At 52.5% G+C, this 27,448-nt stretch overlaps 1 protein-coding gene across 11 annotated transcripts; it reads right to left on the bottom strand.

Annotated features, from left to right (window-relative positions):
* Window positions 1–634: 634 nt before the first annotated feature.
* Window positions 635–27,341, bottom strand: SH2B1 (SH2B adaptor protein 1). Of its 11 annotated transcripts, XM_063717248.1 has the most exons (12): window positions 27,131–27,341; window positions 14,406–14,527; window positions 11,052–11,138; window positions 7,775–8,796; window positions 7,376–7,477; window positions 5,708–5,799; window positions 5,422–5,597; window positions 2,846–3,049; window positions 2,428–2,639; window positions 2,124–2,295; window positions 1,568–1,667; window positions 635–1,390 (listed from the first exon to the last, which is right to left on the bottom strand). In XM_063717248.1, exons 4-12 carry the CDS (start codon window positions 8,711–8,713, stop codon window positions 1,372–1,374), a joined length of 2,016 nt encoding a protein of 671 aa, XP_063573318.1. In that variant the 5' UTR covers window positions 8,714–8,796; window positions 11,052–11,138; window positions 14,406–14,527; window positions 27,131–27,341; the 3' UTR covers window positions 635–1,371. The 11 variants fall into 11 exon arrangements, with proteins under 11 accessions (XP_063573318.1, XP_063573319.1, XP_063573317.1 ...); XM_063717249.1 differs by lacking the exon at window positions 14,406–14,527 and having other exon boundaries at window positions 27,131–27,242; XM_063717247.1 differs by lacking the exon at window positions 14,406–14,527 and having other exon boundaries at window positions 2,071–2,295; window positions 27,131–27,242.
* Between the last annotated feature and the right edge of the window lie 107 nt (window positions 27,342–27,448).

The raw sequence follows: 27,448 nt of genomic DNA on the forward strand, positions 1-27,448 counted from the left end.
CCAAAGTGCTGGGATTATAGGCGTGAGCCGCCACACCTGGCCTGTGATCTGAGTTTTTAATGTGAAACTCAAATGGACACCATGTCCAGGCCAAGCAAACCATGTCAGCAGCTCTGACTCAAGATGAAACTTCCCATATCACAGATGAGGATGCTCAGGCCCGGCGTGGCTACACCTTGCCCAGGCCAGTGAGTGACAAGGCCAGGACAGAAGCTAGTGCTCTCTGCCATCCACCCTCCAGCCTGGCTTTGAGAAGGGGGCCATTGGGCCCCTCTGTGGCTACTCTGTGACTGCCACGTTCAATCTCTTCCAGCACAGCCACTGTGCCTCCCATCTCTCGCTGCCAGCTCTCTCTAGGGTAGGAAGCCATAACTCAGGAAGGGCCGCTGGAGATCACCAGGCCTGCCATTCACAGCACCATCCCATGACAAAAACTCACAGGAGACCCCAAGAGCATCATTTAGTCCTCCATGAACAAGGCTGTCAGAGACAGGCATGGCCCCGAAAGCACAGCACTGAAGAACGACTCGGCCTGGGCCAGCCCTCTGGCCTGTGGGCACTGAGTGGGCTGCCTTCCCAACCCAACTGTCCCCAGTCCCCACGGCAAACACTGGCCATAGCCATCACGACAGAACCGAGATAAACCTTTTTATTTATTTATGCTTCTCCATTTTGTTTAAAACAACAACAACAACCACCTTAATGTAACTGACAGCCCTTCCCCCTCACCCTGCCTCGGGCTGGGGGTGGTTATTGGGGAAATGGCCCCCAGGGTGGGGCTGACCAGAAGAGCCCCTCAAGGAGCTCATGGAGCCCAAATCCCCTGCCCTGGGGAGGGGACCTGTAGTGTGTGACGGGAGCCTCTCCCGAGCCTCTGCTTGTACCATCGAAGATGCCCTTGGCCAACAAGGGTCAGGAAGCATGGGGGAGGGATTTCAGCCTCCTCTGTCCCTACCCAGCCCAATCTCACGAGCAGGGCTGGGGGGCTTAAAAAGGGTGGAGCGGGTGGGGTTGGCTCACACGAAGGAGTACTGGTTGTTAATGGCCCTGGGGTGGCCCCCTTCCTCTCCATCACCCCCTAGTGGTGACTGCTGCAGCTGCACCATTGGGGGCACCCCCGCGTCCCCACCAGACCCAGCACCCCGGGCCTCTGAGCCTGGGGCTATGGCCTCTTCCAATTCAACCACGGGGACCAGCTCAACCACGGGGACCAGCTCTTCCGGGACCCCTCCACCGCCCGCTTTCTCTTTCTCTTGCCTCTCTTTGGCTGCTGTGGCTGCTGCTGCCGCCACTTCTGGCGCCCTCGACGCCTCTTCTGCCCCAGGCTGTGGGGGATCTGTCCATGAAGGGGGTTCAGGGGGCTGGGGTGGGTCATGGGAGATGTTCGGTTCTGGATAGGAATGGTAAGAAAACAGACTGATTGCGGAGGCAGGTGAGCTCCTGCCGCAGCCTCCCCTTCACTCAGCCCCCCAGGAGCGTGGCTGTCTCCCCACATCCCATCTCCTGAGCAACCCCCCATCCATGGAAGATGGATCATGGGCGGTGGTGAGAGGAGGACCACACTTACACACAGTCACTCGCTCCGAAGGGCATGAGGGTGCAGGAGGCATCGGGGTGGCATCCATCTCCCTCGCACACCCCTGCATGGCTCCCAGCCTGCTCCCGGCCTGGGGGGAGGGGCAACGTGGGGACAGATGGGACGGTGGGGCAAGGGAAAGGGAGAGATCAGACAGGGACATGAGACATTGAGGGAGGAGGGAGGGGGACCAGACCGAGCATCCCCGGGAAGGGCAGGCCCAAGGCCAGGCTGCGACGGAGGGCAAAGACGAGGCCAGGATGGGTCCAGGAGACAGACAGACAATGGAACAGAGGATCCGATGGAATGGGGATGCGCCCGCCCACCTCTCAGCTGCTGCCCCGGCTCCGGCTAAGAGCCTTCTGCCTTCCTGTGTCCTATCAGCGCATTTCTTTCCCTTCCAAACCCTGAGGCACAGCAGCCTCCTCTACCCTGCTCTCCCAAGCAAAGCTTCTTGTCATAGCCCCCCTGCCCCATCTTTCTGGCACACACACCTCACTTCTTGGGTGCACGGGCACCTCCTCCCCTGCAGACCTGCTCTGCTCACCCTGCTGTCGCTGGGAGGATGGGACATAGCTGACAAGGACAACATCACTGGAGCCTCCCGACTCCAAAGGGATGGGGTGCACCCGGAAGTGCTCGAGCATATCGAAAATGGACTGGAACCACAGGTGCTGGACCCGGCACTGACCCTCCTCGTTCAGCGACAAACGCAGGTGCTGAGGGCGGGATGGGGGAGGTGAGGTAGGAGGCAAAGGCCCTGCCAGGTACAAACCCCCTCCCCCGGCAGCGCTCCCTGACCCCACTGCCAACTATGCACAGAACAGAGCCTTTCCCACAGGGTGGCTCACCTTGGCCTTGCCCTGGAAGTTGAAGGTGAGGACGTATTCACCCCGCCTTGTCTCACTCTGGCGCACCAGGAAGACACCGTGGGAGCCAGTGCCGCCAGTCAGCACCAACTGTGCAGCCTTGAGCCGAGAGAGCATCCCGTGGAACCAAGGATACCCTGAGAGGGGCTGGTCCCCCTCACCACCCTCTGGCTCCCCCTGGAACAGGAAGGACCCTTCAGGAAGGAGAGAGGGAGGGAAACCGGGGTGTCAGGGCAGCCTCCCCCATCCTGGGAGAAAAAAGCCTTGCCTTCCCCTCAAGGCGCCTGCTCCCCGCATGCATCCCCAACTCCCCTGGGCCAGCTCCCTCGGGATCCCAGGAGAGGTGGTCAGGAAAGTAGGCACCCAGGCCTGGAGACGTGCACACTCACACCTCCGGTACCTGTGGCTGTTTCCGGAGTGTCCAAGGGAGGGTAGGGGGCTGAGAGGGGATGAACTGTCCCTGCTGGGGGTCCCTCTTCAATGGGGATGCGGGGGGGCAACTCTGGGGGAAGCAGTTCCATCGAGTCAAAATGGGAGGCGGCAATGGAGGCAGAGCTGGGGGAGATGGATGCCGAGGGGCGGTCTGAGAGGCCCCCATATGCCCCTGGAAAAAAAAAGGGCAAAGCTGAGAACCCAAGAAATTCCTCTTCTAAAGGACTGTCCTGGGCCCATTTCCTCACCAGTAGTCTACCCTGTGTGCAGTCGCTGGCCAAGATGCCAAACAGCTCTGTGGGTAGTGACCCCTGATGCTTTTACCAATGGCTCCTAACTGATGCTTCCTGCGCTGCTGAGGGACTGCAAAGTTATTGCAAGGAGGTCCTAAAGTCCCAATGTGTCTCCATCTTTTTCTGAATCAACAGCTGAAAGACTGTTGCAGAAACAGAGAATAGAATGCCTTAAATATATATACATGTGTTTTTGTAGAGAAGGGGTCTCGCTATATAACAACCCAGGTTGGCCCTGAGTTCCTGGACTCATGTGATCTGTCCACCTTAGCTCTGGGATTACAGGCGTGAGCCACCGTGCCCAGCTGCCTCAAATATTTTGACATTCAAAAGGAGTTCTGGGCCGGGCACGGTGGCTCACACCTGTAATCCCAGCACTTCGGGAGGTTGAGGCAGGAGGATCACTTGAGGTTAGTAGTTCGAGAGCAGCCTGGGCAACATGGTGAAACACCATCTCTACTAAAAATACAAAAATTAGCTGGACGTAGTGGTGCACTCCTGTAATCCTAGCTACTTGGGAGGCTGAGGCAGAAGAATTGCTTGAACCCGGGAGGCGGAGGTTGCAGTGAGCCGAGATTGTTTCACTGCACTGCAGCCTGGGCGACAGAGCAAGCCTGTCTCAAAACACACACACACACACACACACACACACGGAATTCTTGCTGGACACAGTGGCTCACACCTGTAATCCCAGCCTTTTGGGAGGCCGAGGTGTGAGAATAACTTGAGACCACGAGTTCAAGACCAGCTTGGGCAACATGGTGAGACCCCATCTCTTACAAAAAATAAAAAATTAGCTAGGTGTGGTGGTGGCACACGCCTGTGGTCCCAGCAACTTGAGCGGCTGAGGCAGGAAGATGGCTTGAGCCAGGGAGGTCAAGGCTGCAGGAAGCTGTGACTGCACCACTGCACTCCAGCCTGGGAGACATAGCAAGACCCTATCTCAAAAACAAAAACACAAACAATTTTTTAAAAATAAAAAAATTTAAAAAACAAACAAAAAAAAAAGGTGTCCTTTGTTGAACTATAGGACAAAGCCCCTAACTCTAAGAGGAATCAAAGATGCTCCTTCTATTACTCCCCCAACCCACACCAACTTGAGCTTTACCTTACCTTGTATTCACGTCTCTTCCACTTTAACCCAATTATACCATCCAATTTGTCCCCATATCCTGGGCCCTCCCCGCAGGTCTCTGCTCTTGCCCTTCGCGTCCCCAGGCGTGTCCTCTCCTTTCCTCGGCGTCGCAGTCCCTGTCTCTCCCACCTTCCCCTGCTCTCTTCCTCCCCCGAGCTCCCAACGTGCTTCCTGCTTGTGCTGATCAGGGGACACTAAGCTTTCTATAGGGAGTGATGTCAACCCAGCTCAAAGCCTCTAGAGGACAAGGAGCTCATCTCAGGCATCCTAGCTACCCCATCCTGGCCCGGGACACAGAGCAGGGCCAGGTATGCACTAGGGCCATCCTCCAAGTCTGTCCAACAGCAGGCCACTGCCTACACAAATGTCATAGGCAGGCAGTGCTCAGAAGACAGGCGTGTGGTGCACAGACAGCATGGCTTGGGAAACAGGGTGGCGCAGCCCCTGTCTTCCTCAGTGACCCTCAGGTGTCCTCTCCCTGGTCTTAGCTACTGAGATCTGATGAGATGCAAGGTCCACTTTAGATCTAAGATTCCATGAATCATGTGTTCATTCACTGAATACAGCCTGTGTGCTAGGCACTGTGCAGCTGGAACTCAGAACGGAGGGTCAGGAGAAAAGGCTATAGTGGAGGCCGAATCTAGAAATATGAGTTGGGACCGGGTGACACATCTTTGTGTGTTTGTTGGGTATGTGTGTTTGGTCAGACCAAAAAGTACGGAGTCAAGAGAAAATGTGATTGCCCCTGACAGACACAGAGATGCAGAGTAAGAACAAAACAAAGATTTCTACAAAGTGTTCCAGAAGCTTGGAGAAAACAACCATTATTTCCAGCCAGAGTGGTGGCTGGCAGGACAATGACTGAAAAAGTGACAAGGCTGGGCGCAGAAGGCTGGCTAAGGTTTGCTTGGGGCTTGCGTGGGGTCACGATTATTCTAAACAGCAAACTGTGGCTGTGTTCAGGGACAAAAGACCAACATTTGGTGGGGTTGGGGTGGGGCATCTGGAAAACAGGGATGGGGGCACAGTGGAGTCTGGAGAGGGCATGGTGCCTGACAGCAGGGGCCCCGCATGGCAGGTTCCGAGGCTCCGAGCTCTCTCAGGCTCCACCCTTACCCTGCGACAGGCGGTCATTGCTCTCGCTGGGTCCAAGCAGCAGGTCCTGGCTGGGTAGACTCTCCGAGTGATTCAGGCAGGACAGCTCCAGGCTGTCTGTGTTCTCCCTTGTAAGGAATGAGGTCCCAGGGGCCAGAGGAAGGGTCATGGGGCGGGGACTGGTAGCAGGGCAGGGTCTGCAGAGACAGGGAAGATGGTGCTGGGAGGAAAGTCACCAGGTGAGAGGCGCAAGGCTGCTCCCCAACCCCACCCTATGTCCCTTAGCGACAGAAGTCAGGCTCCTCACCCTGGGCTCAGGCATTCTTGGATGTCAGACACCCAGGCCTTCACATGCTGGGCATCCACTGTCTCCAGGATATACTCGGAGGGACCTTCCACCTACAGAGATGAGACGACGCCTCAGCTGGGGCAGGGGCAGGGAGGAGGCTTAATCCATGCCTAATGAGAACAATGTATGTAGGCTGTCTAAAAACAAGATGCATTCGAATTCTCTCTGGAGGCCGGGTACAGCGGCTCACACCTGTAATCCCAGCACCTCTGGAGGATCACTTGAGCCCAGGAGTTCGACCAGTCTGGGCAACACAGTGAGAACCTGTCTCTAAAAAAATTGAAAAATAAAATTAGGCCGGGCCGGGTACGATGGCTCACACCTGTAATTCCAGCACTTTGCGAGGCCAAGGAGGGTGGATCACAAGGTCAAGAGTTCGAGACCAACCTGACCAATGTGGTGAAACCCCGTCTCTACTAAAAATACAAAAATTAGCCAGGCGTGGTGGCAGGCGCCTGTAGTCCCAGCTACTCAGGAGGCTGAGACAGGAGAATCGCTTGAACCCGGGAGGCAGAGGTTGCAGTGAGCCAAGATCATGCCACTTCAACTCCAGCCTGGGAGATAGAGTAAAACGCCGTCTCAAAAAAATAAAAAATAAAAATAAAATAAAATAAAATAGGCCGGGCGCAGTGGCTCACACCTATAATCCCAGCACTTTGGGAGGCCGAGGCGGGCGAATCACGAGGTCAGGAGATCGAGACCATCCTGGCTAACTCAGTGAAACCCCGTCTCTACTAAAAATACAAAAAAATTATCCGGGCGTGGTGGCGGGTGCCAGTAGTCCCAGCTACTCGGGAGGCTGAGGCAGGAAAATGGCGTGAACCCAGGAGGTGGAGCTTGCAGTGAGTCAAGATCGCACCACTGCACTCCAGCCTGGGCAACAGAGCGAGACTCCGTCTCAAAAAAAATAAATAAATAATAAAATAAAATAAGGCCAGGCACAGTGGCTCACACCTGTGATCCCAACACTTTGGGAGGCCAAGGGGGGTGGATAACTTGAGGCCAGTTTGAGACCAGCCTGCCAAACATGGCAAAACCCATTTCTGCTAAACATACAAAAAAATTAGCTGGGCATAGTGGTGCACGCCTGTAATCCCAGCTACTCAGGAGGCTGAGGCACGAGAATCGCTTGAACCCGGGAGGCAGAGGTTGCAGTGAGCCAAGATCGTGCTGCTGCACTCCAGCCTGGGCAGCAGAGCGAGGCTCTATCTCAAATGTAAATAAATAACAAAATTAGCCAGGCATGGTGTCACATGCCTGTAGTCCCAGCTCCTTAGGGGGCTGAGGCAGGAAGATCACTTGAGCCCAGGAGTTCGAGGCTACACGAGGCTACAGCGAGCTATGATCAGGTTGCTGCACTCCTGATTTAGAGGGAGACCCTGTCTCTCTAAAACAACCACAACAACAAAAACCCCACAGTTCTCTTTCAAGTGGAGACATTGTTTTTGAGAGTAAGAACATTTCCCTGTCTTCCCCTATCCCAGAAAAGCTGCAGCCCCAGGGACACACTTTCAAGGCACTGGACACATATATATACCTCCTTTCGGCGACGCCACTTGCTTAAATGCGCTGAAGGCTTTCTCCTTAACACAAGCACTGCCGGCGGGTGGGAAGCTGAATTCCTACCTTAACCACAAACGTGTTCTCCCGGTCAGGCATCTCCAGGGCTGTGGTTGTCCGGACGTCTGTGATAGAAGAGCAGGGGATGCTGAGTCGGGGCCGAGAGGCCTAGGTCAGGAGAAAGAAACAGATCCGGGTGTTTGGTTTCCAAAGACCACTCTTCCCTTCCCTCCAGACATTCATCTTTCCTTCTACATCCTCAGGAAGTTAGACAAAAGGCAGTCACACTGCTTTCTCAGTCCTGCCCGCAGCTGCTAACACAGAGCCAGGAGCCAGCTTTACCAACAAAAAGTGAGCAACACCAGGGCCGTGGGCTGGTAAACCCCAGAGCTTATCTGCAGGGCTGTGACCACTCTGAGCACTCTCTCACTTGCTCTCAGTCACCCACCCTTCAAGGGGCCTCACCTTGGGTGGTACAAAGAACTCCAGGCGACTTCCTCCTCCTCCTTCTCCTTCACTTCGAAGCAGCAGGCGGCACTTCTGCCACTGAGGCTGCCCTCCTCCCCCTGAAGGAGGCCCAGCCACCCCTCCTCCCCGGCCCACTCCGGCTGGGTCAGGGGCTGCCTCCTCAGCCCCCATGAAACTCAGCAGCTCTTCCCTCTGCACCATCCCTGCTCCATCCTTCAAGGCGCCCCCTCCCCGACTGAGTCTCAGCCTCTCAAAACGGTGAGTCCATCTTTCCCCAGGGGACGTTCCATCACTGACCAGTCCCCTACCAACGGTCCCAGCCCCGCCAGAGGAGTTGGAGTTGCTGTTTCCACCTAAGACTGGGGGGCCTGACGAGGTCTCCAGGGGCCCAGCGGAGGAGGGAGGGTCAACGGTCCCCCGCCACTGCAGGATGCCACGGACTGAGCCTCGGACGGAGCGACCCACTGAGCGCAGGGAGAAGCGCTTCTTGAGCTTCGGCTTGGAGGAGGTTGTAGAGGAGGAAGAGACTGAGGAAGGGAGGGGGCCGGCCAGGTCCTCAGATGATCGAGAAGGGCCCAGCACAGCCAGGGGCCCACCCACCCTGCAGCTCTCAAGGGACAGGTCATGTGGCGAAATCTCCGCACCAGGGCTCAGGGGAGCCAGGATGGGTGGCGACAGGGAGCCAGAGGCCCGGGCCACCTCGGCTTCAAAGTGCTGCAGGAAGAGCTCGGCAAAACGGCGGGAGAAGGCAGCCTCAGCCCCAGGCCCCGCATATTGGGGGTGGGAGGCCAGGTAGAGGCGAAAACGGCGGGCAAAGTCCAGAGCCGCAGCCCGGGCGTGGGACTCACAGAACTCCCGCCAACTAGGGGGCGGGGGTGGGGGCAGTGGGGGAGACGAGGGGGAGGCCCCGTCCTCTGGGGAAGGGGCACCATTCATGATGGGCCCCAGGAGGTGGAGAGGGGGAGCCTGTGGGGCACAAAGAGGGAGGCGGCCAGAAGACGAGGGGTGGGCGGCAGCAGCTGCGGAAGGAAGAGAGAGGCACACACGAGGGTCACTGCTGAGGGCGCACTGGAGGCTGCATCCCACCCCCAGCCAGAGATGTCAGACCCTACTTCAGACTCCGCAGAGAGCAATGGGGAAGGGAGCCCAACACCTCCCTTCCCTCTCCCAGATTCTGGCACCCTGCAGGCCCCAGCCAACTGGCTCCCCAGCGTCTAGCCTGCCCCGAGCCTGCCACATTTGCCCCCACTTTCCTTAGCTTTGGATCCAGCAGTAGAGGGCTTTGGAGCACCTTCCCCCTAAAAAAGAAAACTTTTCCAGATCACCCCCCTTCTCTCCATCAGATCCTCCAATATTCATGTCACACTTCCCATGAGCCATTCTAGAGGCTCCACTTGGTTATCTTACCTTTCCCTGAGAGGTTTCAAACACCTCTCGAACAGATGAGGAAACCGAAGCTCAGAAAAGTTTCAGAACTCCAAGTCTACTATTTTCCCCACTTCATAGTCCCTGTCCCCAGGGACCGGCTGGGCCAGCCTCAGCCATAGCACCTCACCACCCCAGCACGCAGGGGGCTAGAGGGAAGCTGGGATTCTAGACCTTAGAAAGCCTGCCTCACTCATCTTAGGGTCCAGCTCTTTGGAGGGGGCCGATTCATTAATGAGGATGGATGCATGACGGACCAAAACAGTAATTGTCTTGAAAGCTGACCCCAGAGTCCAGCACCCACGCACTGCGTGAAAGAGATTTGAAACAGCTGCAGCCCACTTCTTTGGTATCCCTTCAGTCTGGGGCCAGAGGCCGCAGGGGCCCCAAAGGAGAAACTGGGTTGGGTCAGGTCAAGTCTTTGCTGGCCTCACGTAAACAAAACATCACAGGGAGAGCTGGGGCCCTAGGATTTTTCACCTTCCATTCTCCCACTGGGGAGTATGCCCTAAAGGCAGGTTAGCCTTCTGGTTAAGGCCATGGACTTGGAGTCAGACCAGGGCTCAAACCACCTTATAAGCACCCAGTCCAGCCACCTTATGAGCGATGTTATCTTGAACAAATTCCACGTCCTCTCTGAGCCTCCGTTTTTGTATCTGTTAAGCAGAGCTAATGATCCCTCCCCCCTCGAAATGTTGAGAGAATTACATGGAATGGGGTATGTCAGCGCTGAACGCAAAGGAAGCATCCGCTAAACGACTGCCATTGTTACTATATTCATGTGGGAGAAGAATATTATAGTTCCAATTTTCTAAAAGAGAAATTAGAGAAAGGAGGAGCCCTCTCAAGGTCTTACAACTAGAAAGTGGCAGAGCTGGGTGTGGAATTTACAACCCTTGGCTCTTTTGTTAGCGCTCCTCCCCCCACGCAATACTGGAAGGTGACAGCCCCAGGACTGGGGCCAGAGCAGCTCAGGAAAGTCTCCCCAAACCCTCAGCGACCTCAGACTCCTGTTCAAACCTACAGCCAGGCTGTAAGTCGGCGAACCCTCCCCTTCCTCCTGGGCCTCGACCCTACAAGCTCAGATGGCTCCAACCGCAGGGACAACTCCAAACCAACGAGAAACAATCAGGAGATGGAAGAGTCATGGAGCACGGGGGAACCCAGCCAAGAAGTGCAGACCAATCTCCAGCCAGCGGCCACCTCGGCTCACACAGGCCCACCCAACCCTCTGCACCGCAGACAGACCCAGCCCCCTTCAGGCCCGCTGACCCTACGACTCCTAAGCTGGTGACTCAGTTTCTCTTCTGCCAAGCAGGACTCAGACACATTTTCCCGGTGCACCTGCCTCCTGGCTCAGTTCTGATATTTCCCGAAGGGCGGGTGGTGGAGGGTGCAGGCTCCGCTCTCGGCTCGGACCCTCCGGGCCCGGTGGTCCATATACTCCGACCCGACCCTACTCCCTGGACACCCCCCAGCCGCCCATTTTCCGGGGCCGCATCCGCCTCGGGACCAACCCTGTCTGCTGCACTCTCCGGGGCCGAGTGCCCCTCCAGCCCCCGGCCCTCCACGCCCACCCCCAACAGGAATCCTCTCGGGCGCCAGGGCCGGGTCGCGGAGAGGGAAAAGGCACTTGAAGAGGGGGGTTCCGGTTCCGGTCCCACCTGCATCTCGGTCCCCGCGGTTAGCTCCGGCGGCGGCGGCGGCGGCTCCCGCTCCCTGCGCCCCCACCCACTGCGCGACGAGCGCCCAGCCCGGTTCCGCGCAGGCGCCAGGACCCCCTTTCCCGTCGCTGAGGGAAGCGACCATAGAGAACAGCGGCGGGAGGGAAGGGCACCTTCATACTTACTTCCGCCATCCTTCCACTCGGCGCCGACCCCGGGAGACCGAAGACGGTGTGGATCTCGTAGGGCTTCAGTGCCTTCTCCAGTTGCACCTAAAAGCGACCACAGACGCAGCGGGGGAAGGGCTTGGATCCCACTAGAGCGTCGTCCCGGAGGAAATTCGGGACAAAGGGGCAATGTCGACCATAGAGAAGCGCCTTAGGGGATAGAGTCCCAGGGCCCGGCTGAGGGCTAGAGTAGCCGCCGAGCACCGGAAACCAGCGAGATGATGAGGCTGTGTGAACGGCCCGCTGCAGCCTAGAGCGCCGGCCCCGCTGCGGAGGGGCATGCGGACAACGCCCCCAATGAGCTGAGCGAGGAAGGAAGCGGGTGACCTTGGGGAGGCCCTGCGGGGAGGCGGAGCCTGAACTTACGACCTTGGATTATCTGAGGAAAGGGGCAGGCGTTCCAGGAGTTTGCATCTCTGAGACTGGAGATGAAGATGGGTGGGGGGGTGGGGGTGGGTAGAAATAATGAGGTCAGGGCCCCGCGCAGTGGCTCATGCCTGTAATCCCAGCACTTCGGAAGGGCGAGGCAGGTGGATCACCTGAGGTCAGGAGTTCGAGAACAGCCTGGCCAACATAGTGAAACCCCGTCTCTACTAAAAATACAAAAATTAGCCGGGCATGGTGGCGCGCGCCTGTAGTCCCAGTCCCTCGGGAGGCAGAGGCAGGAGAATAGCTTGAATCCGGAAGGCAGAGATTGCGGTGAGCCGAGATGGCGCCGTAGCACTCCAGCCCGGGCAACAGAACTAGAATCCCCACTTAAAAAAAACAAAACAAAAAAAAAAGTGAAGTCAGGGCCGGGCGCGCTGGCTCACGCCTGTAATCCCAGCACTTTGGGAGGCCGAGGCTGGCGGATGACTTGAGGTGAGGAGTTTGAGACCAGCCTGACCAACATGGTGAAACCCTGTCTGTACTAAAAATACAAAAAATTTAGCCGGGCCTGGTGGCAGGCGCCTGTAATCCCAGCCCCTTGGGAGACCGAGGCAGGAGAATAGCTTGAAGCCGGGAGGCAGAGGTTGCGGTGAGCCGAGTTGGCGCCACGGCACTCCAGCCCGGGCAACAGAGCTAGACTCCCTATCAAAAAAAAGAAAGAATTAATGAGGGCAAGGCCGGACGCAGTGGCTCACGCCTGTAATCCCAGCACTTTGGGAGGCCGAGGCTGCCGGATCACTTGAGGTCAGGAGTTTGAGACCAGCCTGACCAACATGGTGAAACCCCATCTGCACTAAAAATACAAAAAATTTAGCCGGGTTTGGTGGCAGGCGCCTGTACTCCCAGCTACTTGAGAGGAGGCTGAGGCAGAAGAATCACTTGAACCCGGGAGGCAGAAGTTGCAGTGAGCCAAGACTGTGCCACTGCAATCCAGCCTGGGCAAAAGAGCGAGACTCCATCTCAAAAATAATAATAATAATAATGAGGTCAGTTTCAGACGTGCTTTTGAGACATCTGTGGGCATATAGTCTGGAGCTCAGAAGAGACATCAAGGCCAGTTAGAGAAATCGAGAACAATTAAAGTATGGAGGGTAGTCGAAAGCATCAGCACAGTGAGATCCTCCACCCATCCAGTCTCTGATTGACCCGGCTCCAGCTGGCCTAAACAGTAAAGGACGCTATGGCCCAAGTAATCAAAAAGTTCAGAGCGGACAGATTAGGACAGGTGAACACAGGGGCCAGAAGATATCAGGAACCTGTGGCTCACCATCTCTGGTTCTGCCTTCCCCATGCATTTGGCTTCACCCTCAGGCAGGCTCTCCTCTCTTAGTGGCAAAATAGCTTTTTGTAGCTCCAAGCTTAAACCCTAATAGCTTAGCAACTCTCCTAGAAGGAGCATGCCTCTTTTCTGAGATTCCCAATGAAATTTCCAGAACTGAGTAGCTGATTGGATCAAGTGCCCATCCTGGAACTCGAAGACAAATAAATAACCCAAGAGGGGAAGACGGATAAATATCCTGACTCACCTAAGAATGTTCAAGCCCGGGCGCAGTGGCTCACGCCTGTAATCCCAGCACTTTGGGAGGCCGAGACAGGCGGATCACGAGGTCAGGAGATCAAGACCATCCTGGCTAACACAGTGAAACCCCATCTCTGCTAAAAATACAAAAAAATTAGCCGGGCGTGGTGGCGGGCAACTGTAGTCCCAGCTACTCGGGAGGCTGAGGCAGGAGAATGGCGTGAACCCTGGAGGCAGAGCTTGCAGTGGGCTGAGATCGCACCACTGCACTCCAGCCTGGGTAACAGAGCGAGACTCCGTCTCAAAAAAAAAATGTTCTAAGATGGCCGGGCGCAGTGGCTCACGCCTGTAATCCCAACACTGGGAGGCCGAGGCGGGGGCATCGTGAGTTCAGGAGTTCAAGACCATCCTGGCCGACATAGTGAAACCCCACCTCTACTAAAAATACAAAAATTAGCTGGACATGGTGGCACATGCCTGTAATCCCAGCTACTCGGGAGGCTGAGGAAGGAGAATCACTTGAACCTGGGAGGCGGAGGCTGTGGTGAGCCAAAATCATCCCACGGCACTCCAGCCTGGGCAACAGAGCGAGACTCCATCTCAAAAAAAAAAAAAAAAAAAAGTGCTGGGCATGGTGGCTCAGTCTTGTAATCAATCCCACTGTAATCAATCCCAGCACTTTGGGAGGCTATGGTGGGCAGATCACTTGAGGTCAGGAGTTTGAGACCAGCCTAGCCAACATAGCGAAACCTCATCTCTACCAAAAATATAAAAAATTAGCCAGATGTGGTGGCACGTGCCTGTAATCCCAGCTGCTTGGGAGGCTGAGGCACGAGAATCGCTTGAACCTGGGAGGTGGAGGTTGCAGTGAGCTGAGATCGTGCCACTGCACTCCAGACTGGGCAACAGAGGGAGACTCCATCTCCAGAAATTAAAAAAAATAAATCTGGAGTCCTAACTATTGGAACAGAAATCACATACCAGAGACCAGGGAGTGTGGGAGTGAGTATAGGATGTGTGTGTGTGTCAGGGGAAATGGGCAAACACAAACACAAATGATATAAAGGGATCTGTGGGAGATCACAGGGTGCGCTGCCATCGTCTCCTCTAGAAGGCATTGATAAGTAAGAGACTGCTGTGTGACTTGGTGAGAGTAGTTTCAGCAGAAGCCAAATGGTAGTGGTTTGAGGAATGAGTGGAAGGTAAAGAAGGAGGAGGCCGGGCGCTGTGGCTCATGCCTGTAATTCCAGCACTTTGGGAGGCCAAGGCAGGCGGATCACCTGAGGACAGGAGTTTGAGACCCGCCTGGCCAACATGGCAAAACCCTGTCTCTACTAAAATTAGCCAGGCGTGGTGGCACGCACCTGTAATCCCAGCTACTTGGGAGGCTGAGGCAGGAGAATCGCTTGAACCTGGGAGGTGGAGGTCGCAGTGAGTCAAGATCGTGCCACTGCATTCCAGCCTGGGCGACAGAGCAAGACTCCATCTTAAAAAAAAAAAAAAAAAAAAAAAATTCAACAAGTGGGAGGAAAAATGTGGAGAGATGTTCTACACAGTTTGGCTGAAAAGAGGAGGACAGAGATAAGGCAGGTTGTAAGTGAGAAGGTAGAAAGGTTTGCTTGTTTGTTTCTATCTTGAGGAAGATCTGATTTTGTTGGAAACATTAAGGGGAAAGGAATCAGTAGAGAGGATGGTCGCTGAAGGAGCAAGGTTGCGGGAAAGGTTGGTGGGGACATTATCCAGGACCCAGGTTAAGTCAAGGCATTAATATGAAGGGGAGAAACCCTTCTTCCTCATAAGCAGGGATGTAAAACTCGGGATGCTTTCCGCTATAACTACTAGAAACCCTAATTCCAGCTAACTTAAACATGAAAAGAGCGGGGGGTCTATTGGTTTAAATAATTGAAAAATCAGAGATAGAATGACTTCAGGCATGGCTGGAGCCAGAGGCTCAATGTTGATTTTAACTTGGTCTCAGTCTCTTTTAGTTCTGCTTTTCCCCGGACTTTCTTTCTTTTTCTCTTTTTTTTTTCCTGATACAGGGTCTTGCTCTGTCACCCGGGCTGGAGTGCAGTGGTACAATCATAGCTTACTGCAGCTTCGAACTCCTGGGCTGAGGCAATCCTCTCACCTCAGCCTCCCCAGTAGCTGGGACCACAGGCATGACCCACGCCTGGCTCCCTGGACTGTCTTCGTTCTCAGGGAGGTTGTCTTCTCGTAAGTAGCAAAATAGCCAAGCCTCATTCTACCAGCTTAAACAACCCTGGCAGAAAAAGAGTATAGCTTTCCCAATAGCTCCAGCAAATAAAACAGGGCTGTCTCATCAGCTCAGCTTTCATCGCCCAGTGATCTTCTGTCATTTAATAAGGAATTTATCTGTTGGGTACTGGGCTTAATACCTGAGTGATGTACAACACTCCCCCATGTACAACAAACCCCCATGACAGGTGTCTATCTATGTGATAAACCTTCACATGTACCCCCAAACCTAAAATAAAAGTTAAATAAATAGGCTGGGCGTGGTGGCTCACGCCTGTAATCCCAGCACTTTAGGAGGCTGAGGCAGGCGAATCACCCGAGGCTGGGAGTTCAAGACCAGCCTGGGCAACATGGTGAAACCCCATCTCTACAACAAATAAAAAAAAATTAGCTAGGTGTGGTGGTCCATGCCTGTAATCCCAGCTACTCGGGAGGCTGAGGCATGAGAATGGCTTGAACCAGGGAGGCAGAGGTTGCAGTGAGCCAAGATCATGCACAGCAAAATCCTGTCTCTAAAAAAACCCAAATAAATGATTTTTTTTTTTTTTTTTTTTTTTTTTGAGAAACAGTCTCGCTGTGTCACCCAGGCTAGAGTGCAGTGGTATGATCTCAGCTCACTGCAAACTCTGCCTCCTGGGTTCAAGTGATTCTCATGCCTCAGCCTCCCGAATAGCTGAGATTACAGGCGTGCGCCACCAGGACTGGCTAATTTTTATATTTTTAGCAGAGATGGGGATTCACCATGTTAGCGAAGCTGGTCCCGAACTCCCAGCCTCAAGTGATCTGCCCGACTTGGCCTCCCAGAGTGCTGGGATTACAAGTGTGAGCCACTATGCCCAGCCAAATAAATAAAATTTTAAAAAGAATTTGGCTGGTCTTTGTCCTAGGTTCCTGGCATAGAGCTTCCAAAACACTTGGAATTTCCTGAGTCATAGAAATGTCTGTTACTCAGAAGTTCCTTATGTAACACCTGAGTTTTGTTGTTTGTTTGTTTGAGACAGAGTCTCACTGTCTCCCAGGCTGGAGTGCAGTGGCGCCATCTTGGCTTACTGCAACCTCCACCTCCTCCCGGGTTCAAGCCATTCTCCCACCTCAACTTCCCAAGTAGCTGGGATTGCAGGCATGGGCCACCACACCCAGCTAATCTTTGTATTTTTAGTAGAGACAGGGTTTCACCACGTTGGCCAGGCTGCTCTCGAACTCCTGACCTCAGGTGAGCCACCCACCCCTACCTCCCAAAATGCTGGGATTACAGACGTGAGCCACTGTGCCCAGCCAACACCTGAGTTTTTGCTAATGAGGTGACTCATGGCAGGCCCTCAGTAGCTTCAGGATAGGGCCTAGTCACCAGAAAGACCAACCTTGTGATTAGAGGGTTGGGATTTTGAGCCAGCCCAACCCCCAGGGAGGTAAGACCAATCACATGGCCAGTGATTTACTAATAAGAACTCCAGCCGGGCACGGTGGCTCACGCCTGTAATCCCAGCACTTTGGGAGGCAGAGGCGGATGGATCACGAGGTCAGGAGATCGAGACCATCCTGGCTAACACAGTGAAACCCCGTCTCTACTAAAAATACCAAAAATTAGCCAGGCGTGGTGGCGGGCACCTGTAGTGCCAGCTACTCGGGAGGCCTGAGGCAGGAGAATGGCGTGAACCCAGGACGCAGAGCTTGCAGTGAGCCGAGATTGCGCCACTGCACTCCAGCCTGGGCAACAGAGCGAGACTCCATCTCAAAAAAAAAAAAAAGAACTCCAGACACTGAAACTCAGTGGGTGTTCTGGTCGGCAAATGCATTGATGTGCTGGGAGGTGACGTGCCCCGCTTCCACAGGGGAGAGGGCACAGGAGCTTGGTGGCCTGCTCTCCCAGCTCTCCCTGTGTGTCTCTTCATTGGTTGCCCCTGCTTTGTATTCTTTGTAAAGCTGTAATCCCAGGTGTAGTGCTTTCCTGCATTCTATGAGTCATTGTTTTTATTTAAGTAAAATTTACATGTATAATTTACATCTTTACCATTTTTAAGTGTACAGTTCAGTGGTAATAAATACATTTATATTATGTTTTGCCCTTTCACCCCCCCCCCGCCCCCACTCCCCATTATGAGCCATTCTTGTGAACTGTTGAACCTGATGGGGGACAGTGTAGCCTCCTCTGGGAAGCCATGCATGGCTGGTCCACCTAGGCCACCTCTCAACTATCTTTTTTTTTTTTGAGACAGAGTCTCACTCTGTTGCCCAGGTTGGAGTGCAGTGATGCAATCTTGGCTCACTGCAACCTCCATCTCCCGGGTTCAAGCAATTCTCCTGCCTTAGCCTCCCAAGTAGCTGGGATTACACGTGTGCATCACCGCGTCCAGCTAATTTTTGTATTTTTAGTACAGACGAGGTTTCATCACGTTGGCCAGGCTGGTCTCGAACTCCTGACCTCAAGTGATCCACCCACCTCGGCCTCCCAAAGTGATGGGATTACAGGTGTGAGCCACTGGGCCTGGCCTCAAGTACCTTTTACTTAGTAGCTTTTGTGTGACATTCACCAAGTGCTTCCAGTTGTGATGTCTCCCATCACATCAGAGTGACATGGGTGTGACGGGAGCCCTGGTTTTGGAAGCACACTCAGGGTTGGCATGCAGGGACTTGGGGAGGCAGGAGGCAGAGCAGAAGCTGGTGCAGTGGTCCACAAGGGGGCTGATGCTGGCCTGGCTATGGCGATGTAATGGGGTTGGTGCCAAGGGGTTTAACCAGAGAAACTTCCCAGGAGGTGCTGCCAAGTTGGCTGGTGGGAAGAGTGAAGAGTGAAGGATGCCCTTGAGCTTCCTCTGAGGAAGGATTTATTGAGTGGCACCAAGGACAGTGTGCTGGGACCTAGTCCTTAATGTGCCACTAAGTTCCTGGCTAGCCCAGTACTCATTTCCATTGCACCAGACCCCATCCTCCTCTTAGAAGTTTTAGAGCTACAAGAAATCTTAGAGATCATCATATGATTTAACCTCCACCCCCAATTTGTAGATAATAAAGCTGAGGGCCAAGAAGGTACAGTGATCCATCTTTATTTATAAAAATGAATGTGGATACAAAATTCGCTTTCCATTGAAAACCTCAGAAAACTTACTAAGCCCAATGCAAATGCTCAATTGAAATGATTCAATAAATCCTCCAACAAATACTGATTCACTTAAGTATTAGGCACTTTTTTTTGTTTTTTTTTTTGTGTGTGTGTGTTTTTTTGAGATGGAGTCTTGCACTGTCGCCTGGGCTGGAGTGCAGTGGCGTGATCTGGGCTCACTGCAATCTCCGCCTCCGGGTTCAAGTGATTCTCCTGCCTCAGCCTCCCTAGTAGCTGGGATTACAGGCACCCACCACCACCCCCACCTATTTTTTTTTTTTTGTATTTTTAGTACAGATGGGGTTGGCCAGGCTGGTCTTTAACTCCTGACCTCGTGATTCACCCACCTTGGTCTCCCAAAGTGCTGGGATTACAAGCGTGAGCCACCGCGCCTGGCCAGCATTGTTCTTAAGAGTAAAAAAGGCTGGGCGTGGTGGCTCACACCTGTAATCCCAGCACTTTGGGAGGCCGAGGCAGGCGGATAACGAGGTCAGGAGATCGAGACCATCCTGGCTAACACAGTGAAACCCCATCTCTACTAAAAATACAAAAAAAAGAAAAAAAAAATTAGCCGGGCGTGCTGGCGGGCGCCTGTAGTCCTAGCTACTCCGGAGGCGGAGGCAGGAGAATGGCGTGAACCCAGAAGGCGGAGCTTGCAGTGAGCCGAGATCGCGCCACCGCACTCTAGCCTGGGCGACAGAATAAGATTCTGTCTCAAAAAAATAAAAAAATAAAAAAATAAGTTCTTAGTGCCATGAGCTGGTGAGATGGGAAGAAAACAAGCAAACTAGTAAGATAATTTTGGGCATGTAGTTGCTATGAAGAAAATCAAGGTAGAAACAATCATGGGGGCCGGGTGCGGTGGCTCATGCCTGTACTCCCAGCAATTTGGGAGGCAGAGACGGGCAGATCACTCGAGGCCAGGAGTTTGAGGCCAGCCTGGCCAACATGGTGAAACCCCTCGTCTTCACTAAAAATAAAAAATTAGTCGGGTGTGGTGGCCCTTGCCTGTAATCCCAGCTACTTGGGAAGTTGAGGCATGAGTATTCCTTGAACCCAGGAGGTGGAGGTTGCAATGAGCCAAGATCACACCATTGCACTCCAGCCTGGGTGACAGAGTGAGACTCTGTCTCAACGATTAAAAAAAAGAAACAATAATGGAATGTTTGCAAAACGAAAGGGGGGGCCAGTGTGGGCAAGGCATGGTGTCTCACACCTGTAAGGCACCCAGCACCTTCAGAGGCCAAGGTGGGCAGATCACCTGAAGTCAGGAGTTGGAGACCAGCTTGGCCAACATGGTGATGCCCCATCTACTAAAAATACAAAAATTAGCAGGGTGTGGTAGTGGTCATCTGTAATCCCAGCTACTCGGGAGGCTGAGGCAGGAGAATTGCTTGAATCCAGCAGATGGAGGTTGCAGTGAGCCCAGACTGTGCCACTGCACTCCAGCCTGGGCGACAGAACGAGACTCTGTCTCAAAACAAAAACAAAAATGAAGAGCTAGTGCGGCCAGGGGAGTGAGGAAAATGAAAGTCGTACTACATGGGTTCAAAGAGCTGGCCAGATTATGCAGGCCTTGTGGGACACATGGAGAATTTTATTATTATTGTCATTATTATTTTGAGACAGGGTCTCGTTCTGTTACCCAGGCAAAAGTGCAGTGGCTTGAGCACAGCTCAATGCAACCTGAACTCCCAGGCTGAATTGATCCTCCTGCCTCAACCTTCCAAGTAGTTGGGACTCCAGGGGTGCACTACCATGCCCAGCTAATTTTTCTATTTCTTGTAGAGATGGGGTCTTGCCATGTTGCCCAGGCTGGTCTCAAACTCTTGGGCTCAAGCAATCCACCCTCCTCGGCCTCTTGAAGTGCTGGGATTACATACAGGCATGAGCCACCATACTTGGCCTTATTATTTTTTTAATAACAGCTTTATTGAGATATAATTCACCTACCATGATTGAGATACAAATCGCCCATTTAAAGTAGGAATTTGGATTTTATTCCAAGTGCAGTGAGGAGTCATTTAGGGAGGATTCATTTACGGTCAATATTTTATTTATATTATTATTTTTGTTAAGACAGGGTCTTGCTCTGTCACCCGTGCTGAAATGCAGCGGTGTGATCACGGCTCATTGCAGCCTTGACCTCCTGGGCTCAAGTGATCAAGTGAACCTCCCACCCCAGCCTCCCACAGAGCTGGAACTACAGGTGCTTGCCACCATGCCCTGCTAATTTTTCAAATTTTTTGTAGAGATGGAGTCTCACTACGTTGCCCAGGCTAGTCCTGAAACTCCTGGGCTCAAGCTCTCTTCCTACCTTGGCCTCACAAAGTTCTGAGACGATGCACATTTTTTTTTTTTTTTTTTTTTTTTTTGAGACGGAGTCTCGCTCTGTCTCCCAGGCTGGAGTGCAGTGGCCCGATCTTGGCTCACTGCAAGCTCCACCTCCCGGGTTTTACGCCATTCTCCTGCCTCAGCCTCCTGAGTAGCTGGGACCACAGGTGTGCACCACCTACGCCCGGCTAATTTTTTTTGTGTCTTAGTAGAGACAGGGTTTCACCGTGTTAGCCAGGATGGTCTCAAACTCCTGACCTTGTGATCCTCCCGCCTTGGCCTCCCAAAGTGCTGGGATTACAGGCGTGAGCCACTGCACCCGGCTTCGATGCACATTTTAAAGACTGATCTGGCTGCTGCATGGAGAATGGATGTGAAAGGTATTGGGGGCTGGGCGTGATGGTTCACACCTGAAATCCCAGCATTTTAGGAAGCTAAAGTAGGAGGATTGCTTGAGCCAGAAATTTGAAACTAGCCTGGGCAACATAGGGAGACCCCGTCTCTACAAAAAAAAAAAAGAAAAAGAAAAATTGGGGGCGGTGGGCGCTGGGCGTAGTGGCTCATGCCTGTAATCTCAGCACTTTGGGAGGCTGAAGTGGGCGGATCATGAGGTCAGGAGTTCGAGACCAGCCTGGCCAGAATGGTGAAAACTTGTCTCCACTAAAACTACAAAAAATTAGCTGGGCATGGTGGCGCACGCCTGTAATCCCAGCTACTTGTGAGGCTGCGGCAGAATTGCTTCAACCCGGCAGGCAGAGGTTGCAGGTTGCAGTGCCCAGCCTATATATATATATATATGTGTATATATATATATATGTGTGTGTATATATATATGTGTATATATATGTATATATATGTATATATGTATATATATGTATATATGTATATATATGTGTGTATATATGTGTATATATGTGTATATATGTGTGTATATATATGTGTATGTATATATATGTGTATATATATGTGTGTATATATGTGTATATATATATGTATATATATGTGTGTGTATATATATGTGTGTGTATATATATATATTTTTTTTTTGGCTACGGAGTCTTGCTCATAGTTTATTCACTCATAGTTTATTCCCTGCATATTAGAGTAGTGGCCTTTTTCTTTACTCTTTTTTTTTTTAATTTCTTTTTTCTTTTTTTTGAGACAGAGTCTCAGTCTGTCGCCCAGGTTGGAGTGCAGTGGCACAATCTCGGCTCACTGCAACCTCTGCCTCCTGGGTTCAAGTGATTCTTCTGCCTCAGCCTCCTGAGTAGCTGGGACCACAGGTGCGCACCACCATGCCCAACTATTTTTTGTATTTTTAGTAGAGATGGAGTTTCACCATGTTGGTCAGACTGGTCTTGAGCTCCTGACCTCGTGATCCACCTGCCTCAGCCTCCCAAAGTGCTGGGATTATAGGCGTGAGGCACCACGCCTGGCCAATATATGTATTTTTTTTAAAAAAAGAAGAAGGCCAGGTGCGGTGGCTCATGCCTGTAATCCCAGCATTTTGGGAGGCTAAGGCGGGTGGATCACGAGGTCAGGAGTTCGAGACCAGCCTGGCCAACATGGTGAAACTCCATCTCTACTAAAGATACGAAAAAATTACCTGGGAGTGGTGGCAGGCACCTGCAATCCCAGCTACTCGGGAGGCTGAGGCAGGAGAATCGCTTTAACCTGGGAGGCGGAGGTTACAGTAAGCCAAGATCGTGCCATTGCACTCCAGCCTGGGTGACAGAGCAAGACTCCACCTTGGAAAAAAAAAAAAAAGAAAGGCGTTGGGAAGGAGAACAGAAGCCTGGAGACCCACTGGAGAGCTCCTGAGGTAACCCGGATGAGAAATGATCCCAATTGAACCACAGTGTTGACAGAGGAGATAGTGAGACGTGGGGTCACACTAGGGATTCCGTTTGGAGAATCAGAACTGGGGAGGAGCGTAGGTGTGGGGAGAGGGGAGGGGAGAACAGTGGTGCCCCACGTTCAGATGTATAAGGAGAATGGGAGGAAGTGGAGAGTCCTGTTTTGGATAGGTTGTTTTGTTTTGTTTTGTCTTGTTTTTTTGGAGACAGAGTCTTGCTCTGTCGGCAGGCTGGAGTGCAGTGGCGCGATCTCGGCACACTGCAACCTCCACCTCCCAGGTTCGAGCGAGTCTCCCGCCTCAGCCTCCTGAGTAGCTGGGACTACAGGCAAGCACCACCATGCCCAGCTAATTTTTGTATTTTTTTAGTAGAGACAGGTTTCACCGTATTGGCCAGGATGGTCTCAATCTCTTGACCTCGTGATCCACCTGCCTTGGCCTCCCAAAGTGCTGGGATTACAGGCATGAGCCACCACGTCTGGCCCTTTTTAATTTCTTTTTTTTTTTTTTTCAGATGGAGTCTCGCTCACTCTGTCGCCCAGACTGGAGTGCAGTGGCGCACTCTCAGCTCACTGCAACCTCTGCCTCCTGGGTTCAAGCAATTCTCTTGTTTCAGCCTCCCAAGTAGCTGGGACTACAGGCGCGTGCCACCACTCCTGGCTAATTTTTTGTATTTTTAGTAGAGATGGGGTTTTACCATATTAGCCATGATGGTCTCGATCTCCTGACCTCGTGATCCGCCCACCTCAGCATCCCAAAGTTCTGGGATTACAGGTGTGAGCCACCACACCTGGCCCTTTTTGTTTTAGAGACATGATCTGGCACTGTCACACAGGCTGGAGTGCAGTGGTGCTATCATTACTCACTGCAGCCTCAAACTCCTGGGTTCAAGTGATCTTCCTGTCTCAGCCTCCCCAGTAACTGGGATTATACAAGCATGTGCTGCCATATCTGGCAAATTTTTTTATTTTTATGTTTGTAGAGACAAGGTCTCACTATTTTGCCCAGGCTGGTCTCGAACTCCTGGTCTCAAGCAATAGCAGAAGTGGTTTCAGTGCCCCCGGCAGTAGCTATAACAGACGAGTTGAAATCCTGGCATGTAGCATTTGATGGTAGTGACAGTAACAGCAGTTTTCTTATCAGGTCAGATCAGTTCTATGGCTTGGAATTAGTTCTCCAGCTTGCCCCACAATTCTGTAAGCTGCCTAATACCCTTAACAAATCCCTCTTCTGCTTAAGCCAGCCAATGTAAAATCTGTTATCTGTAAATCAAGACTTCTGACTGAGCCATTCACTAATACAGAGGATGCTATGGTCAACAGCTCTAGAAAAAATTTTCTCCCTCTGGGCTCTTTTCTGAACACCGTGTTTCTCAAACTCTAGCCATTTGTTCACTACCTTCCAAAAAATTTGCCATATATTCATACCACACATTATAGTTTTTATTTTAGTTTTGAGACACAGTCCCGCTCTCTCACCCAGGCTGGAGTGCAATGGTGTGATATCGGCTCACTGCAACCTCCACCTCCTGGGTTCAAGCGATTCTCCTGCCTCAGCCTCCTGAGTAGCTGAGACTACAGGCGTGCACCATGCCCAGCTAATTTTGTATTTTTAGTAAAGACGGGGTTTCACCATGTTGACCAGGCTGGTCTCGAACTCCTGGCCTCAAGTGATCCGCCTGCCTCGACCTCCCAAAATGCTGGGATTATAGGTGTGAGCCATTGTGCCCAGTGCATCCATAATATTATCTACCAAACAATGTTCTTTTAAGTTGATTTGGTTTTTTTTTAAACTTATTATGCCAGTTTTTTTCAAGCTAATACACATTAAAATAAATACAGCACCACAAAAATATAAACCATTAATTCAAATACCACCCCCAAAAACTCACAACTTGCTAGTGGCCAATAGTGTCTTAGGATAAATTCCTAGGAGTACAGTGACTTAGGTACAGAGTAGAAACAAAGAAAACACTTTTAGGCTGGGCACAGTGGCTCACGCCTGTAATCCCAGCACTTTGAGAGGCCAAGGTGGGCGGACTGCTTGGGCCCCGGTATTGGGAGACCAGCCTGGCCAACATGGCGAAACCCCATCTCTACAAAAAATACAAAAATTAGCCAGGCGTGGTGGTGTATGCTTGTAATCCCAGCTACTTGGGAGGCTGAGGTAGATTGAGCCTGGGAGGCTGAAGCTGCACTGAGCTGTGACTGCCCCACTATGCTCCAGCCTAGGAGACCCAGCAAGGCTCTGTCAAAAAAACAAAAACAAAACCCGTTTATACTACACATGATACCAGCCTTTCCTAAGCAGAACTGATTAATTGGAGGGCCAGGAAGAGAGAAGTCTTAGCAAGTTCCTCACTTTATCTGAGTAGTAAAATGAGAGTTAAATTATAGTGCAGTCTGGCTGGGCATGGTGGCTCACACCTATAATCCCAGCATTTTGGGAGGCCAAGGTGAGCGGATCACTTGAGGTCGGGAGTTCAAGACCAGCCTGGCCAATATGGCGAAACCCCATCTCTACTAAAAATACAAAAATTAGCTGGGCGTGGTGGCAGGCACCTGTAATCCCAGGTACTCGGGAGGCTGAGGCAGGAGAATGGCTTGAACCCAGGAGATGGAGGTTGCAGTGAGCCGAGATCGTGCCACTGCACTCCAGCTGGGCAACAGAGTGAGACTCTGTCTCAAAAAAAAAAAAAAAAAAATTAAAGTACAGCGCAGTGTGCACACTTTTGGGGGTTTAGTGGTGTTGGATTCCTTAATCACACTGACCATCAGTTTTCATACCTGCAAAATGGGGGAAATAATAGCTCCTACTACCCGGGGTAGCCCTGGGAGCGCTGATTGTGAAACAATATGAATGCCTGAACATCATAAAGCTCTAGTTCAGAGTTTCCCAAACTCCTCTGAGTTTTCATTAAAAAAAAAATTTTTTTTTTTTTGGAGACGGAGTCTCGCTGTGTTGCCCAGGGTGGAGTGCAGTGGCACGATCTCAACTCACTGCAACCTCCGCCTCCCGGGTGCAAACAATTATCCTGCCTCAGCCTCCCGAGTAGCTGGGACTACAGGTGCACACAGCCACAGCCAGCTAATTTTTTGTATTTTAGTAGAGACGGAGTTTCACCGTGTTGCCCACGCTGTTCTCGAACTCCTGAACGCAGGCAATCCACCCACCTCGGCCTCCCAAAGTGCTAGGATTACAGGTGTGAGCCACCACGCCCGGCCAAAAAATTTTTATAGAGATGGGGTCTTTCTTGGCCGGGCGTGGTAGCTCACGCCTGTAGTCCCAGCACTTTGGGAGGCCACAATGGGCGGATCACTTGAGGTCTGGAGTTCGAGAGCCGTCTGGCCAACGAGGTGAAACCCCGTCTGTACTAAAAATCCTAAAATTAGCCAGGCGTGGTGGCACATGCCTGTAGTCCCAGCTACTCAGGAGGCTGAGGTGGGAGAATTGCTTCAACCCAGGAGGTGGAGGTTGCAGTGAGCCGAGATCGCCCCATTGCACTCCAGCCTGGGCGACAGAGTGAGACTCTGTCTCAAAAAAAAAAAAGAGATCGGGTCTTTCTCTGTCACTCATGGTGGGGTGCAGTGTCATGATCATACCTTACCACAGCCTTGAACTCCTGAGCTCAGGCGATCCTCCTGCCTCGGCCTTCTGAGTAGGAGGGGGCTATAGGTGCATGCTACTGTGCCTGGCTAATTAAAAAAATTTTTTTGTAGAGATAGGGTCTCCTAATCTGCCCAGGCTGGTCTTGAACTCCTGGCTTCAAACCGTCCTCCCACCTCAGCCTCCCAAACTGCTGGGACTATAGGCTGGGACTGTAGCCACTGTGCCCAGCCTCTTCTCAGTTTTAGAAGAGTGTTTGTTATATAGCTTCCCAGTCTGTGCATAGACCCCACGGAATCATAATCTCCAGGGGAGGAATTAGGGAATCTATTTGAAACAAACACTGTCCACTGAGTCTCAGGATCTGATGAGTTCCGGAACATTAGCCAGGGTTAAGCAGCCACAATTAACACTTTTAAGTGCACTGTGGAAGCTGCCATGAGATGATGGATGTGAAAGTTAAGGGACATTGACTACCCTTGCAGCCATTCATTCAACATTCACTGCATGCTCCACCCTGTTAGGTGCTGGGGCCACCGACAGAATAAAGGAGACTCAGGCTGCCCTTAAAGGCTCCCCTAGCTGGCTCCTCATCCTTGGCTCCTCATCTGCAAAATTAGATCGGTGGGGCGATGCCCAACGGAATTGCTCCTTAGGCTGCTGAGGGGCTACAGGGGTGGGCAGCGAAGCTGTCTGTCTTGTGGGCTCTGGCCCTGTGAGGTCTAGCAGTACAGGGTCCCCGCAAGCTGCCTGATCTCACAGGGCCCAACACTGACTCCTACCCAGTTCATCTCCTCTCAGGGGTAGATGTCAGGCTCTCCCTATGAAGTGGATACTACTATTCCCATTTTACAGATTAGAAAACAAAGTCTCAGCGGAGCGAGATGTCACACTTCACCCTATCCCCGAAAGGCGTCCAGGACCTGGTCCCCTACCTCCAGCTGCGGCAGAGGCGGCCAGATATCTCGCAAGACCCGCGTAGCGAGTCGGACTCCGGGGGACTCGGGGTCTCTCTCTGCCGGGCCCAGGAGGAGGTTCCTGAGCAGTCGGAGCCGCAGCTGCCTCCCGGAGCCCGAGCCCCTCCCTCCTGGCCCGGCCTAGCCCGCCTGACTCCCACTCTGATCACCTCCACAGCCCGCCGACCTGAGAACTACTACGCCCATGAGCCTTCGCGGCGCCGGTGCTTTAGGGGACGCTCCCCAGTGCCCCCCGCGACCTCCAGAGAGAATTACGTTGCCCCTCAGCCCGTGAGG

Source organism: Pongo abelii, chromosome 18 (genome assembly GCF_028885655.2).
Source record: "Pongo abelii isolate AG06213 chromosome 18, NHGRI_mPonAbe1-v2.0_pri, whole genome shotgun sequence".
Lineage (NCBI taxonomy): Eukaryota > Metazoa > Chordata > Mammalia > Primates > Hominidae > Pongo > Pongo abelii.